The sequence below is a fragment of the Phacochoerus africanus genome, chromosome 2, assembly GCF_016906955.1.
Source record: "Phacochoerus africanus isolate WHEZ1 chromosome 2, ROS_Pafr_v1, whole genome shotgun sequence".
NCBI lineage: Eukaryota > Metazoa > Chordata > Mammalia > Artiodactyla > Suidae > Phacochoerus > Phacochoerus africanus.
In genome coordinates this window covers 8,530,586-8,547,981 of record NC_062545.1, presented here as the reverse complement: position 1 = coordinate 8,547,981, position 17,396 = coordinate 8,530,586, and the positions used below count along the sequence as shown (strand labels likewise).

General features: G+C 46.9%; 1 protein-coding gene across 6 annotated transcripts in view; it reads left to right on the top strand.

The window, feature by feature from the left end:
- Positions 1-17,396, top strand: part of SYTL3 (synaptotagmin like 3) — a 92,801-nt gene that overhangs the window by 14,934 nt on the left and 60,471 nt on the right. For all 6 annotated transcript variants that reach the window (XM_047769828.1, XM_047769826.1, XM_047769827.1 and 3 more), the window contains one exon: positions 13,860-13,924. In XM_047769828.1, the coding sequence (XP_047625784.1) occupies positions 13,860-13,924 (65 nt within the window). The remainder of the gene's footprint in view (positions 1-13,859; positions 13,925-17,396) is intronic.

Here is a 17,396-nt window from a genome sequence, read left to right as displayed (position 1 = left end):
ACAGCACCATATCCTTAACCCACTGAGTGAGGCCAGGGATCGAACCTACAGCCTCATTACTGCTGGGCCACAGTGGGAACCCCCCTTTTTTTCTTTTTTAATTGAGGGATCCAAAATTATTTTTAATGATAAAAAGACATATAAGAACACAATCAAATAGGAAGTTCCCTTGTGGTATAGTAGGTTAAGGATCCAGCTATGGCACAGCCCACAGTGGTGGCTCGGGTTGGATCCCCGCCTTGGGAACTTCCACATGTTGAGGGTGTAGCAACCCCTTCCCCCTCAGCCCACAATCAAGTAGAATATTACAAAGCCATGAACAATGTGCTGTGGAGCTCTCTTAATACAGGGAGATGTTTAAAAAGCAGCTTATAAAACTCTGTGGTATAATTCCCTTTCATTTTTAAAAAGATACCTAAGCAAAATTCTTTGGGAAAATATATATCAAAGAAATAATTCTCTTTTAAAAGTTTCTAAGGTCCTTGTTGCTAATCTATTTTATATATAGCCCTATGTATCTGTTAATCCCAAGCTCCTAACTTATCCCATCTCTTTTTTTTTTTTGCTTTTTAGGGCCACACTGTGGCATATGGAGGTTCCCAGGCTAGGAGTCTAATCAGAGCTACAGCTGCCAGCCTGTGCCAGAGCCACAGCAATGCCAGATCCGAGCCACGTCTGCAACCTACACCACAGCTCACAGCAACGCTGGATCCTTAACCCACTGAGGGAGGTCAGGGGTCTAACCTGAAACTTCATGGTTCCTAGTCGGATTTGTTTCCACTGCGCCACGACGGGAACTCCTCCCATCCCTTCTTGATCTCCGCCCTCTCCTTCCTGCTGGGAGGCTCACCTGGATGGACAGGGTTTTACAGTCACTCAGCAGAGCTTGGCTTGGAGGCGGTAGGAGATGGGGTGTGAGCACACGCACTCTGCCAGGTGAAAGTCCCTGCAGTGACCGAGGCAGGAAAGGATGAGGCTGGCGGCCAGAGAGATGGAGGATGGGAGGGACAGGTCCACAAGGGGATGCAGGAACTTAGTTACAGGGGGTGAAAGCGGGAAAAGTGCAAATGATTCTGAGGCCTGGCACAACAGAGAGCTCTTTGTGCTTAACTGGGAAAATGAAAAGAAATGGAGAGTAAAAGAGAAGCGGCAGCAAGAACTCGGTAAACGTAGGCGTTGAGGGGCCTGAGGAGAGGAGAGTTGGGGGGAATTTGCTTCCCAGGCCGGTGCCGTGCGACATCCTTAGCAGGAGCCATCAGCAGAGGGGTGATTTGGGAGGAGAAGGAATTCAGATTGATATTTGGTTGATTACTTCCCCCCCCTTTGGAATTTATTGACAAATTCTGCTGTGAAATGGCCCATAGTTGGCCATAATCTCAACTATGCTGTAATATCGAGGAGACAAAGCTTTATGCTTGCTTATATATTAGCTTCATTTTAAAAAATAATTGAACTTGGAGACTTACAATTGCATCGATTTTTTTTTTTTCCTTCAAAATGACATGCCACACAGTAACATCCAATTCCACCTAAAAAGAAACTGGCTTATCTCCGCGCTGCAGTTTGCTGAGGAATTACACTCACCCAAGACTTTTTTTCCTTCACGCTGTGATCCTTTTCTCTTGCTTTGTAACTGGCTGTGACCGTAAGAAGTTATTGATGCTTCAGCTTCAGATGTCCGTGGGCATGCTTCCTCTGTTTCTTTAGGAATTTTGGGGGGTCTTTTTTAGGGCCGCACTCAAAGCATATGGAGGTTCCCAGGCTAGGGGTTGAATCAGAGCTGCAGTTGCCAGCCTACACCACAGCTCACGGCAACACCGGATCTTTAACCCACTGAGCAAGGCCAGGGATCAAACCTGTGTCCTCATGGAGCCTAGTCAGATTTGTTTCTGCTGAGCCACGATGGGAACTCCTGAAATGTTTTACTCTTTATAAAATAATTGCAACAGTGAGTTTAGACTTCAGGTTTCAAGTTGTGGTGGGTGGTGCTGTTGATTTCAGGGCCCTTCCTCCACTGCTCATGGACTCTGACGCACATACCTGAGGCTGATGGAGAAAAACCTTAAGTGTGTTTGGTTCCAAACTGATACAGATCTTGGCGTTTATGCTCACATTCTTAGTTCTCAGGTTGGGATTTGAATTACTGCTGCAGAGCAGAAATAGCTGAAATAAAATTTTGGAGTTTATTAAAAGGGATTTTTTTTGTTCAAATACATTTTATAGGTTTGGGGTTTGTTTTTTGCGTTTTTTTGTTTGTTTGTTTGTTTTTGTCTTTTTAGGGCTGCACCTGCGGCATGTGGAGGTTTCCAGGCTAGATGTCAGATTGGAGCTGTAGCCTCCAGCCTATGCCACAACCACAGCAACATAGGATCTGAGCCACATCTGCATTCTACACCACAGCTCACGGCAACACCGGATCCCCAACCCACTGAGCAAGGCCAGGGATCGAACCTATGTCCTCATGGATGCTAGTCAGATTCATTTCCGCTGTGCCATGAGGGGAACTCCTTCCAATACATGTTTGATTAGGACTTAGATGTAAAGATATCACTATGGGATAATATGGGTTTTTTCTGCATTCTGTGAAGTAATTTTTACTGAAAATCAAGTGACATTTCCAAAGGAAGATCTATAGTAATTATGTTTTCTGCTTAAAGTAAAAAATTCCTAGAATTTGGAAAATGTGATCTTTCCAATTTCAGACTGATACTCCCAATATTTTTATAATCCCGTTTTTTTTTTTTTCTTTTGCCTTTTCTAGGGCCACTTGTGCGGCATATGGAGGTTCCCAGGCTAGGGGTCGAATTGGAGCCACAGCCACTGGTCTACGAAAGAGCCACAGCAACTCGGGATCCGAGCCGAGTCTGCAACCTACACCACAGCTCATGGCAACGCCGGGTCCTTAACCCACTGAGGGAGGCCAGGGATGGAACCCGCAACCTCATGGTTCCTAGTCGGATGCGTTAACCACTGTGCCACGATGGGAACTCCTTTTTTTTTTTTTTTTTTAATAATCCTGTGTTTTGATGAAATACCGAATCACTGCTTTATATCCACAAGGTAAGTGACTAATGTAGGAGAATGGAATACTTCCAGCTCATTATTGTAAACACATCTGCTCTTCATGGGAGTAAAGGTCTTACTCTATGAAAATTGAAAAGAAATTGAACACTGGGTAAGGGCTTATCAGAGTTGGCCAAGGAAGGAGTTCACCTCGGTGGCGAGGTTACAAATGACGTTTTTTAGTGCCTCTCTTTATTTCAAAATTTGATTTCTTTTTAAAAATGTGATTTCCCATCCTGGCTCAGTGGTTAACGAATACGACTAGGAACCATGAGGTGGCGGGTTCCATCCCTGGCCTCGCTCAGTGGGTTGGGGATCCGGCATTGCTGTGAGCTCTGGTGCAGGCCGGCAGCTACAGCTCCAATTCGACCCCTAACCTGGGAACCTCCATATGCCGTGGGTGCGGCCCTAGAAAAGATTAAAAAAGAAACTGAGGGAGTTCCCGTCATGGCGCAGTGGTTAACGAATCTGACTAGGAACCATGAGGTTGCGGCTTCGGTCCCTGCCCTTGCTTAGTGGGTTAACGATCCGGCGTTGCCGTGAGCTGCGGTGTAGGTTGCAGACACGGCTCGGATCCTGCGTTGCCGTGGCTCTGGCGTAGGCCGGTGGCTACAGCTCCAATTAGACCCCTAGCCTGGGAACCTCCACGTGCCGCAGGAGCAGCCCAAGAAATAGCAAAAAAAAAAAAAAAAAAGACAAAAAAAAGAAACTGATTTGTAGCATTGTTGATAGAAATGAGGTTCATGCATTTCACATGAAAAAGTATATATTAGACAAGTTAACTATACTGAGAAAAATATTTCACATAGGTTGACATTTCCAAATTTTCAAGAGGTTAGCCACTGAGGCTAATTTCACAGAGAAAAAGCATTTTGATCTTTGGGATACCGTCTTTTTCTTCTTAGTTCTGCATTGGAAATGGCCTCTGTTTAAGTTCTCACAAAAAGCTTAGCTGTTTCACCTGCTTGTGGACTCTGCTCTCTGTAGAAACAGGACAGATGATAATTACATAAAGGATCATGATATTCTTTTTATCCAGTGGCCACATGAGAGGAAGGATGATTTATTTGTCTTTGAAGCCTTATGTTACCAAACAGAGAGTTAAAAAGAGGACATTTATGGGGTACTTTTGGAAAGAAGTTTATTTTTGAAAAGTTTATCTTGCGCTGACCAAAGGAAAGTCTTCACAGCAGTCTGAGTATCATTCCCATTATTGAAGTTGAAATGTCTTCTGTGGTCAGCACTTGATTAGCTACAGCAGGTCTTGCTTTTAAAACCGTTTTCGTTGCCGTGAGCTGTGGTGTAGGTCACAGACGTGGCTCAGATCCCGCGTTGCTGTGGCTGTGGAGTAGGCCGGCGGTGACTACAGCTCTGATTAGACCCCTAGCCTGGGAACCTCCACACACTGCAGGAGCGGCCCAAGAAAAGGCAAAAAGACCAAAAAACAAAACAAAACAAAAAACCAACCATTTTGAGGAGTTCCTGCTGTGGCACAGCAGGTTAAGGATCTGGCGTTTTCTGTGCAGCAGCTTGGGTTGCAGCTATGGGTCAGATTCAATCCCTGGCCCAGGAACTTCTAATTGATGTAGGTGCAACCAAAAAAAGCCCCCCAGAGAACAAAAATGCCACACCAACAAACAAAAAAACAAAACCCTTTGGAGGTGAGTAAGCTTTCTGTATCCTTAAGTGTTTTGTCACCTCGCCCAGTTCAGCTGGACTCTTCACCCTACAGGAAGGTCAGCGGCAGGAAGCCCTTGCCCTGGGCTAGCACTCGGCCTGGCAGTGGACTGCTGCCTTGGTTAACACTCCGGGCTGTGCAGTAGGGAGAGTTAGGGCTGCCGGCGGTGTAGGGATACCAGACAAGCTTGTGGGTCCTTCCTAGGCATGGGTTCAAAAGAATTTCCGCAGTAATTTCCCAAGTCCATATTTCCAGCGTCGGATAGAAGTCATATCTGGATTTTCCATGATTCAACTCCTGTACTGTTCCATGAACACAGGGATCGGAAACCATGGTTTCCCATTTGCATGTTCTTATTTTTAATTTATTTTTTATTTTTATTTTTTGGTCTTTTTGTTGTTTTAGGGCTGCACCCAAGGCATATGGAGGTTCCCAGGCTGGGGGTCCAGTCAGAGCTATAGCTCCCTGCCTACGCCACAGCCACCGCAATGAGGGATCTGAGCCGCATCTGTCACCTACACCACAGCTCACAGCCATGCCGGATCCCTAACCCAGTGAGCGAGGCTGGGGATTGAACCTGTGTCCTCATGGAGGCTAGTCGAGTTCACTAACTGCTGAGCCACGATGGGAACTCCAGTTTCTTTTCTTTTTTTTTTTTTTTTAATTTATTTTCAGTCAACTAAAGAGTCTTTTCAAAGATTTAGAACAATGGCACACGTACTAAGCCATTGCCTCTTTGAGGAGGCTTTCAGCATGAGAGTGGCTTTCCTTATGAGTGATGACCTCATTGGGTGTTAAAATCTCAGGTCTGAACTTTACATCTCAATGTTCAGTTACTGTTATCGTTATCTTTTGGAATTTGGTATGACAGAGACATCTGAGACTAGTTTGATTTCTTTTTTGAGTATCTGGGTTGTATGTACTAGGAGCATTATACTGGTTTTCCCCTGTGTCTTTCGTCATTAAAAGCAGTTTCCAGCACGCCTGGGTCTGAGTCTCTCCACGCTGATTTTTTTTGGAATAAGTAGAGTTCATCTGAGCTTCCTGGCCCTTGGGTTTGCTTGTTTTGCTTTTTAAAAGTTATTTTTAATTGTGGCAAAATACCCATAACATAAAACTCCTTAGCCATGGTTAAGCACACAGTTTAATGGTATTAAATACTTTTGAAACTGTGGGCAATCATTAGTCAACTGCATTTCACCCGCCTTCACTAATCAAGGTCACCTACAAAAGACTTGCATGCCCGCTATCATGGTCCTAAACAATAAGAAGTTTGCCGCGTTGTTTTCCAGGAACTTGGAATCAGCTGCGTCTGGTTGGAGCCACGCTGGTTAAGATGGGTTAGGACCACTGACCTTCCACTGAGCATGCGTGCATGCTCGCGTCAGAGGGCAGATGGTGCTAAGTGCCTTGATTCTCCCACTAGCAGGGGCCTGTAGCTTAGTTACACCTGCGCCACGGGGAAGCGCATCTTTCTCCAATCGCCTTTCCCCACGCCCCCGCAGCGCAATCAGCCCGCCCTGCTGCTTTACTCTTCATCCCATAAATACCTCGAGCCCCCTGGCTTTCAGGAAGTGCTTCTGACGTCTGTTCCCTGTCTCTGTGCTTGGCCGCCTTGGGAGTAAACCCTGTCTCTGCTGCAAAGGTCGGTGTCTCAGCGTTTTGGCTCACTGCTCATCGGGCACGCAAACCTGGTTGGTAACATGTTCGCATCGTTGTGCAACCATCTCCACCATCCATCTGCAGAGCTTTTTCATCTTGCAGCGCTGGAGCTCTTGCATCCATTAAACAACTCCCTGTTCCTCCCTCCCCAGCCCCCGGCAGCCCCCACCCTGCTTTCCAGCTCTGTGAACTTGACTCATGTCCCTCATGGAACTGGAATCATACAGTATGTCTTTTTGTTCTGGCTTATTTCACTGAGCAGAATGTTTTCCAGGCTCATCCATCTATGTTACATGGCAGAATTCTTTCCTTCCCAAGGCCACGCGATAGTCCTTCGTGTGTACATGTTGCATTTTGCTGGTTTCTTCATCTGCTGATGAAAGCTTGGGTTGCTCTTACCCTTTGGCTGTTGTGAATAAGGCTGCCGTGAACGTGGGTGTACAGATGTGTCTTTGAGACCCTACTTTTCACTTCTATCAGATGTATACCCGCAAGTGGAGTTGCTGGAACACGTGGTCTCTCTAGGTTTAATTTTGGGGGGACCACCATACCGTTTCCCACAGTAGCTTCTGTTTTGCATTCCCACCAATAGTGCACAAAGGTTCTAGTTTCTTCAGTCCTCTTCAACATTGGCTTCTTTCTTTCTTTCTTTTTTTTTTTTTAACTGTAGTTACTAATGAGTGAGAAGTGGGGGCTGCTTGGTTTTTGCCTCAGGAACATTTTCTGCAGTCGGGTCTGGTGATTCTGATGATTCTTTCCCCCCACTGGCCTGCCTTCTTCGGGAATAACTTAGGTTGGCCTTGCTCGCTGTTCTGCATTGCGTTTATCCTCTCCTCCAACAATCAGCGTCTTTTTCTTTTCTTTGGTGTCCTGGGCAGGCGTCCTCCCTGAGCATCACCCATGGAACACGCCAGGCTCTCCATTCCGCTCTGTCCTGTTGGTGAAACAGCTTGGTCTGCGTTTCCGTCGTTCGTCCCCTCAATCTTCCTTGATTCCCATCTGCTGTCTCTTCAGCCTGGCTTTTCCTTCTGTCTTTCTGTTGCCTTTTCATAGAGGTGGCTCTTCAGCGCTTTTGAAGACCGCTGCTTCCCGAGTGTTCCCTGGTTCCTGCAGTGATGCGTGTTGAGTAGCGGTTTTCTTGGCAAGCAGGACTCTTGCTTCTCCGGCCTGTGGCCTTTGGTCAGAGGCTCTGCCTTGTCTCCAGACGGCCAAGTTGAGGTTTTGCCATCAGAAACGTGTGCCTTGTCTTTACTGGTCCCCTGGCCCATTGGACGTGGTGGAGCCCATTCTTAGAGTAATGCACAGCGTCTAACTTGATTCCTATTTTTTTTTTTTTTTTTTTGGCACAGCCCATGGTACTTGGAAGTTCCAGAGCTGGGGATGGAACCTGAGCCACAGCAGTGACAATGCCAGATCTTTAGCCCACTGTACCACCAGGGAACTCCCCCAGCTTCTACTTTGGAGGTGCTTTAAGTATAGCCCTGTCCAGCTGCAGTCAAATTTTTCTTTCTTTTGTTGACTAGTTACCTGATGTAACAAACCAGGAATCATGGACTCACGGCCAACAGGTGGCGGACAGCCCACAGGCCCGGTTTGGTTGGCCTGCCTGCTCAATGTCTAATATTTATCATTTTAATGCCTTAAAACAGGGCCTGGGTTCTCCAGCTCACGCAGGGCCCATGCTCTTCCTTGACAGTTTCTGTGCGGTATCTGAGTTGGGGATCCCTGCCCTGGCGTGCATGGAGGGTGTGCCACACATTAGACCTCAGGGCTCCGCAGTTGGGCCCCCCTTATCCCTTCCTGTCTCAGGGTGCTCCCTGCAGGCCTGGGGACATTCACTCGCCAACCCACACGCAGTCACTGGCCTCACCATGGGCCTCAGTTGCACTCAGCGCTGAATGTGACGCAAAGGGCCTCCTCTCTGCAGCCAAGTCGAATTAGTAAAGTTTTGCAAGAAGTGGTGCTAGCTGCTTGATAAAATCATTTCTTTTATCTTCATCTTGATTCTGACTCCCCTCCTAGTTACCAAGGATTTAATCACCACCATCAGTTTCTTTTTCCTGTAAGAACACGGAAGCCAGATCCACTGAACTGGTTTTTGGGTGGGGGCCGGGGGAAGGTGACAATCTCACTATTTTGCTTTGTAATTTAAAAAGGTCTTAGATACAATATTCTATGAAGTAAAAAAAAATTAACTGTGTAGTGTGTTGGACCATTTTAGCTGGGCATTACCACTGGTTAGACTGGCTAGTAACAGAAATTAGGTTGATTTCAGTTTAACAATATCTGGTTTCTTTGGAGTTTTTGTAGCCTGTTTGTGTGATAAGCCACCAAGGCTATTTTTTTTTTTTTTCTTTTTGGGGCTGCACTGGAGGCATATGGAAGTTCCCAGGCCAAGTAAGGGGTTGAATTGAAGTCACAGCTGCTGGCCTGCACCAACTCAGGATCCGAACCGTGTCTGTGATCTACACCACAGCTCACAGCAATGCTGGATCCCTAACCCACTGAGTGAAGCCAGGGATTGAACCCGCATCCTCATGCATCCTAGTCGGGTTTGATAACTGCTGAGCCACAAATGAACTCACACTCTTTGGTCAGTGTTTCCTGTAAGTTATCCATCTTTGCCTCCAGTTTATTTTCAATGTCTTGCATCATCTTCAGCATCAACAGTCTAAAATCTTTTTTCTGGAGGCTAAGAATCTCCTCCTCGCTTAGCTGTTTTTCTGGGGTTTTTCCTTTCTCCCTCCTCCGAGTTCTCTGTCTTTTCATTTTTATAGGTTTTTGGTGTGGTGACCTTTTTACAGATAAGAGAGCTGTAGCCTCTCTTACTTCTGGTGTCTGCCCCCCATGGCTGAAGTCGGTATGGGGGCTTGCTGTAGGCTTCCTGATGGGAGGGGCTGATGCCTGCCCCCTGGTAGAAGGAGCCGATTCTAATCCCTCTGGTGCGTGGGGCTTAGTCTCTGGATGGGATTAGAGGCAGCTGTGTGCCTGAGGGGTCTTTAGGTAGCCTGTTTACTGAGGGGCGGGGCTGTGATCCCACCTGGGTTGTTGTTTGCCCTGGGGCTTCTCAGCAGCTGACTGATGGTGGGACCAGATTTTCCCAAAACAGTCCCCTCCAGAGAAAGGCACGGCTGCTGAATATTCCCGAGAGCTTTGCTTTCAACGTCTTTCCCTCACAACAAGCCATGTTCACCCCTGTTTTCCCAGGATGTCCTCCAAGAACTGCAGTCAGGTTTGACTTGGAGAGCAAATCTCCAGATTCCCTTGGAGACTTTGCTTTGCCCTGGGACTCAGTGCACGTGAAAGTCTGTGTGCGCCTTTTAAGAATGGGGTCTCCGTTTCCTCCAGTCCCCTGGAGCTCCTGCGCACAAGCCCCACTGGCCTTCAATGCCAGATGCTCCGGGGCTCTTTCTCCCCGTGCCGGATCCCTGCATGTGAGAGTTTGATGTGGGGGCTCAGAACTCTCCCTCCTGTAGGTGAGTCTCTGTGAACCAGTTAGTTTACAGTCTATGGGGCTTCCCACCCAGGAGGTATGGGGTTGTTTATATCTCGAAATGGCCCCTCCTACCTTTTGATGTGTCCTCCTCGTCTTCTTCTGGAGTAGGGTATCTTTTTTAAGGTTTCCGGTCCATTTGGGTGAAGAATGCTCAGTCTTTAGTTGCGAATTTTGTTGTTTTTAGAAGAGAAGTTGAGCTCCAGTCCTTCTATTCCACCATCTTAATCCCGTCTCCCCACCAAGACTTTCTTGAGGCTTCCTTGCCATCAGGGCACTGGCTGGAGCGTACATCTGCCTAGGAGATGTGTGTCTTCAGGTGTTTGAAGAATCCCATGTTCTGCCTCTGGTTCACTGAATGGTGAAAACATGTTAGGCAACTCTAGGGACTTGATGCTGATGTTTGGAGCATGAAGCGTGGCTATGACAGCTTACCCACCTGCAGATGCAAGCCTTTTGGATGCAAAGCAACGATGCATTCCAGCAGGCCTATTTGGCTCACTGTTCGATGACAGTAATGAGGTCAAACTATCTTTCTGTTAGGGTCCTCTGTTCATTGTGTTATCGAACATTTGCGTGCTAGAATTTGCAAAGTGCCTTTCAACAGTTACTACTCTTTTACTAATGAAGTGACAGCATTAGCACAGTTCAAGGCAATGAAAATGGATGCTGAGCCAGGTGACCAGACTTTAAAGAAGCAGGACATGATTTTATCTGAGAAATTTAAAACCGCTGATCTGTTAGTAAGCTCAGAAAATATTCCAAGAAGTTTTCATAGCCAAATGCTGGACACAGCCTCAGGGGGGACATTGTAAGTGTGTCCTTGGGTTACTGTGAGTCAGGCCACCCTGCGCTGGCCGTAAGGACGACAGAGATACAGCAGGGGGTGTCACCGCAAATCTCTCACCTCTGCCTCGGACAGTAAGAGCCATAAATGGTCCTATAAATCTTGGGATTTTTGCAGATAGGGAGCCTTTATGTAAAGCTGTTGGGGAACAATTGCTTATGAAGCAGCTGATTCTGCAGGAAGTATTGCTGGAGACCCAGATCAAATCTAGTTCTGAAAGGAAACAGCCTGACATACAAGGAGTGTTTGCCGCCTTGTGGTTTTGGACTGTGCTATTTTTATCCTTCCACTCTTTCGTCAGATAAGCCCAGGAGACCTGTGGCTTTGTGTCCACATCTGTCCCTGCCAAGTCAGCTCCTACTTGAATTTCACAGGTAGTCACTGGGGATTCAATTAGCTGATTGGATGGTTATCATAGATGACCCAGGAGGCTAGTATTTTAATTTATCCGCTTCCCGTGCAGGTTCTGAAACCAGGGCTTAGAGGAAGACTTTGTAATGTTGACTTATTCAGGTGTTTTCACCTTCCTCTCCTCTTTCCCTTTGGCTGTTCTCCATTTTTCGTGATTGTGTTTCTGCAGGTGTGTTTCTGAGGAGGTGTTTCCTTCTTAGCAGTGGCCTGGGTCTGGCTAGCTCAGCTCACTGTGGAGAGGATCACGGTTGGATTTGCTCCTCAATTCAAAATGTCCAGTTTGAGGCCTCACCACAGCCCCAGCATCTGTGGCCACAGGTAGTGGGCTGGAGAGTGTGAGAGAGTGGATTAGCTGAAAGTGTCCTCACGCCCAGAAAAAAACATCAGGAAGTGAAGTCTGTTCATCAGATGGAGGCCTCCTTGTTTCCCCATTTGATTTTATTTATGAATGTATTTTTAATTTTTTTAGTGATTTGTATTGTTGAGTTACAATGTTTTGCCAATTTCTACTGTACAGTGATGTGATCCAATCATACATATATAAGGTGTATGTATGTATATATATATAAACACACACTTTCCCGTTCTTATACTCCCTTCCATCATGTTCTAGCCCAAGAGACTGGATAGAGTTTCCTGTGCTCTACAGCAGGACATCACTGTTGATCCACTCTAAATATCATAGTTTGCATCTACTCACCCCACACTCCCAGTCCATCCCACCCCTCCCTTGGCAGCCACGAGTCTGTTCTCTGGGTCTGTTTTGCCCATAGGTTCCTTTGCGCTATGTTTTGGATTCCATGTGTGACTGATATCACACGGCATTTATCTTTCTCTTTCTGACTTCACTTTTTCTTTTGCCCCTACTCTCCTCGTCTAGTGCATAGACTTTGTCCTATAAGGATGGAGGAAGCATCCTCAGAAATAGAGCAGTGGGGCGTGGGGAGGGGGGGCACTTTCAAGGAACATGGATTCACTAACCCATCATTCTCTCCAGACTTTCCCTGGCTTTTGATCCTCTGCCTGTCTTCAGGTACCAGAGGGCAGACTTCTCTTGAGATGCTGAGTTATCCTTCATGCATTCTGTGTTGACTTCGTAGATTAGGTATCTGAGTTGCTGTTATGGATGAAAAGGTCTTCCTGGCTCTGTGGAGACACAGCACAGTTGCACATTTCATTTATTTTTGGCACTGAGTGATAGTGACAGATTAAAATTCCATCATCAAAATTCATAAATACTGTTTTCTTCTGACCACTAAGCATTAGGAATGCTCCTTTACATGCTATCAGATAATGGTTGCTAACTAGATGAAGGGGAGGAAGCTGGTTGACGCCTTCTGATAACTACCAATGCTCCATAGAGAAAGATAAAGATAGTTTTAAAAAATGTAGGTTGGCATATATTTCTGAATTTACCACTTTTATAAGTGTTAGCTTAAAAAATCCATTTGAGTTCGTATATACCCTGAAAGAACCCAGTGGAGAGTGTATTTCAGTAAGTACTTTATAGAAGAGAGTTGGCCTTAAGTGGAAGTTTTAATTTTTCTTCAAGGAGTTCCCCTTGTAGCTCAGTGGGTTAAGAACATGACTAGTATCCATGAGGTTGCAGGTTCCATCCCTGGCCTCGCTCAGTGGGTTAAGGATCCGGTGTAGCTGTGAGCTGTGGTGTAGGTCACAGTTGTGGCTTGGATCTGGTGTTGCCATGGCACAGACGAGCAACTGCAGCCCTGATTCACCCCCTAGCCCAGGAACTTTCATGTGTAGCAGGTGCAGCTTTAAAAAGAATAAAATAAAATTTTTTTCATCAACTTGCATCACCTAGGAATTGGCAAGCTTTATGGCACATTATTTTAATGGTGTGAATAGTTTATAGTATCTGTGTGTTTAACTTTTTATGTCCTGAAAGGCCATTGACAATTCTACCTTTCTGAGGCTCTTTGTGGTTGAAGGGGGTTTCTTCAGAAATTTGGGAACAGTGAAGAGTAAAACCCACTTTGGGGCTTCAGTTTCAAGCAGTGCACACACAGAGCTCCCGCTGCTCTGCCTGCCACCAGGATGGGAAGGAATGGAAGAACGCAGCCATACCCAGGGAGCCGCTGTAAGACGGCTGCCCAGCCAGAGGTCACTTCCCCTGGCTGGTCTCTGAATGTCTATTGAAGTCCTTTGATGCCTTATTTCAGATGTCAGGTCCCCCAGGAACCTTCTCAGGTGAATCTGCTCTTGGCTCTCGGTAAACGTTGCTGTTAATTCAAACTTAACCTTGACCGAACCCGAGGTCCATCTCCCTCTAGCCAAGTAGACTGCCTTGAGTTTCTTTGTTAATTATGCTTGGAGCAGTTGCTCCTCACAAAAAACATAATAAATTGCCCTTCAGATGGTAGTTTTGTTTCTCCTTGTATATTTCTTGTGTTGGCACGTGTATGTTACTATGGATACATACGTGGAAATGTTCCATGTAGGTACTTCATTCAGGGTAAATGATAGCCAAGCAGAAACTCCCAGCTGTGTTGGTTGCTAATCAGACCACTTAGCCTGGAGGTGAAATCTGTATAGTTAGGGATATGGGCCGGAAATTTGAACTCTGAGGTCCTAATAATTTGAGCTCTGAGACTAATATTTTGTGGTTTTACCGCCCTACCTCGTGTGAGCCAAATACAGCACCACCCACCTCGCTCTCTGAGACCTCCTTTCTGCTTGTTTTTCAGAAACGTGAAAATAAAAACTGGAGAATGGTTCTTTGAGGAACGAGCCAAGAAATTTCCAGCCGGAGGTAAATGCTCTTAAAAATGTTCCCTAAAGTAAAACGATACATTCCCAGTTTAAAAATATTTGGTATCAAGGGGGTCCCATCGTGACTCAGTGGTAATGAACCCAACTGGATGCAGGTTTGATCCCTGGCCTCCCTCAGTGGATTAAGATCTGGCGTTGCCGTGAGCTGTGATCTAGAGATCACAGATGCGGCTTGGATCCTGAGTTACTGTGGCTGTGGTGTAGGCCAGCGGTTACAGCTCCAATTCGACCCCTAGCCTGGGAACTTCCATATGCTGTACGTGCAGCCCCAAAAAGACCAAAAAAAAAATTGTGTCAAGACTTTTGAATATGGAAAACTTAACGGGACTTCTATTTGGTCGGTCCCTCCTGTTCCCTTTCGTTTCAACTTTCCTGCCTCTGCCCCTCAGCGCATGGGCGTCTCCACCTTTGCTGTGCACCCCTACTCTGTACACCCCCCTCCCCCCACTTTGACCCCCTGAAATCCACCTGCGCTCCAGGAGGTTTCCCTGGCTTCTTGCTTCTGGAAGCGATGTCTCCCGCCTCCGGAACACTGGTTTGTATGTCTTTTCCATAATTATTGGAAAGACCTCATATTCTATCATTATTTATGCCCCTCTCCTTCTCTCCACAAGCAGAAACTGTACTTAACAATTTTAAAGTGTAGTTGATTTACAACGTTCCGTCAATGTCTGCTGTACAGCAGCGCGACCCAGTGGTACCTACATACACATTCCTTTTCTCATATTATCCTCCATCATGTTCTGTCGAAAGGGATTGGATAGAGTTCCCTGTGCTGAACAGCAGGACCTTATTGCTTATCCACTCTAAATATGATAGGGAAACTGATTTTAAAATCTCATTAGCTCCTGATGGTCCCAAACCTCGTTCAGGATAATTGATCAAAACGACTGAGGGAGGGAGTTCCTGTTGTGGTGCAGTGGAAGCGAATCGGATTGGTATCCATGAGGATGCAGGTTTGATCCCTGGCCTCACTCAGTGGGTTGGGGATCCAGTGTTGCCGTGAGCTGGGATGCAGGCTGGCAGCTGTAGCTCAGATTTGACCCCTAGCTTGGGAACCTCCGTGTGCCACAGGTACGCCCTAAAAAGCAAAACAAACAAAAATACACACATGACTGAATGAGGAACTGAAGACCACAGCGAGTGAATTGCTCTAGAATATAGCAGGTACTGGTGACGATGAAGTGAGAGCATGTGACTGTGGGAGTGGAAGTGGGTATTTGGTCCGTGAGTTCCAGATGTCTTATAAAGTATTTGCGAAGTTGATACAATGGTATAATGAATAGCGGAGACCCAAGGCCATGGAGAGAACGTGCTGTGCTTTCGTTGCAGAAGTGCAGGCGTCAGAGGATGTGAGTTGTTCAGATAAGAGAGTAACTGATCAGGCAGAGGTGCACACACGTCATGAGAGTGAAGGGGAGGCAGTGTGCTCTGTGCAGCCTGAATGTCTGTGGTGCTAACATGGTGGCCCCCACCCCGGGATGTGTGACCTTGAGGTCTGTGCACAGGCAGCCTACATTGACCTGGAGGAAACAGGATGGCTAGAAACACTACTTTTCAAATAGCGACAGTTCGAGGTGAGAAATAAGCTATTTAGCCTCAACCAAAAAATGTGCGTTAGGGAGTTCCCTGGTGGCTCAGTGGGTTAAGGATCTGGCATTGTCACTGCTGTGGCCTGCGTTCAATCCCTGACCCTGGAACTTCCACATTCTGCAAACCTGGCCAAAAAACAAACCAAACAAAACAAAAGACACATGTCTTGGCTCGTTAAGGAAGTCATTTGTCGGAGTGACGCTCAGCTTTTATAAAAGCACTGTGAGCCGAGGTCCATGTTTAGTTGGTGAACATGGCTCTTTCCAGCTTTCTACATCCTAAGTGGAAGCTAGAAAATGAGATGGTGGCTTAAACCATAAAGAGGGACAAGACAGCTCAAATCTGTGTCTCCTTCTGTGTGTTGGTTATCTGCGGCTGGACAGCAAATTCCTCCAAAACTTAGTGAGTTAAAACAATTGAATTATTATCTTCTATGGTTTCTGCGTTCTGCTGAAGCCTTGCCTGGGTCCTGGAGGATCTGCTTGCTGGGGGCTCACGCAGGTACCTGGCTGCAGCTGCCAGGAGGCCTCGGCTCCTCCACACCTGGACTGCTCCATGGGGCTGTCGAGGGCCCCTGTGACATGACACTGGCTTCCCCCAGGGGAGGGGATCCAAGAGACGCCAAGGCAGAGCCCTGCAATACCTTTCCATATTAAAAACGTTTCTAGTGTGTAAAATATGTGTGATATAAAATGTACAGTTGCAACCATTTTTAGCTGTACAGTTCAGTGGCATTACGTACAGCGACGTTGTCCTGCAGCCATAGCTGCCACCTGTCTCCAGAATTTATCCCACAGCTCTCCTGGCAAAGCCCCTGGTGAGCTCCAGCCTACTCTCTGTTTTCTGCCTCTCCCAGTGTCTCTCACGGCCTGGCTTCAGAAGTCACACCCTGCCACACCTCTGCTCTGTCCTGTGCTTACAGTGTCACTTCTATAGCCTAGAGATCAGCTCTGCTCAGGGTGGAAGGGGCTATACGAGGGTGCGACTATCAGGAGGCAAGACTCCCTGGGCCCATGGGGACGCTGGCTACCACGGCCTGCGTTCCTCACCCCAATCCCGGAACCCTGGGATCCTGCCTGACTCCTTTCTGCCCCCGGCAGCCAAGCAGGCTGCAAGCGCGACACTTCTGTCCCCTGGTCTTTCCGTCACTCGCCCCTCGTCCCCGCTTCCCGCTGCAGCTCCTGGCTCATCCCAGGGCTCCAGCTGCCTCCCCCACACTCCATCCTCTACTCGGGGAACAGGGAGGTGTCTCTTCTCTTCTAACCTGTCATTTGTTTTCTGATCGTAGAGTAATGTCTACTCACTGCAGGATATTTGGAAAACACAGTACAGTACACAGAAAGCAATGAAAAGCCCACCACTTGGCAAACTGCTGTTGATTTTTCATACACACAACACACACACCTCACTCACTCACACACTCCCACCCTCTTTTTAGGTGAATCCTGTGGGTCTATGTGCACATATACAAAAGTATCGATTCTTAAAAACATGCTTATGACCAGACTATGTATTGGTTTTCATCTTCTTAAATTCAGTTTAGCACAAGCGTGTTCTTACGCTCTTAAGACTTCACCATGCATTGATGACAGCACAAAATCTATCAGGAGGATGTGCTGCCGTTTGTAAATACGTCCCCCCTTGTCTGGGAGGGTATCATCGTGTTCACATTGTCAGATCACAGATAACTCTGCAATGAACGTCCTGGCCAGGATCTCGGCATCTCTGTTCATTTCCTGTGGGTAAAGTCTTCAAAGGAGAGTTGACAGCTCAGGGTGTGAAGACTTGAGAGGCCAGATAGGCTTTGCCAGATTTCCCCTGGGAGGCGTGCTCGTTCCTGCCACCCTGGCCGGTCCTGG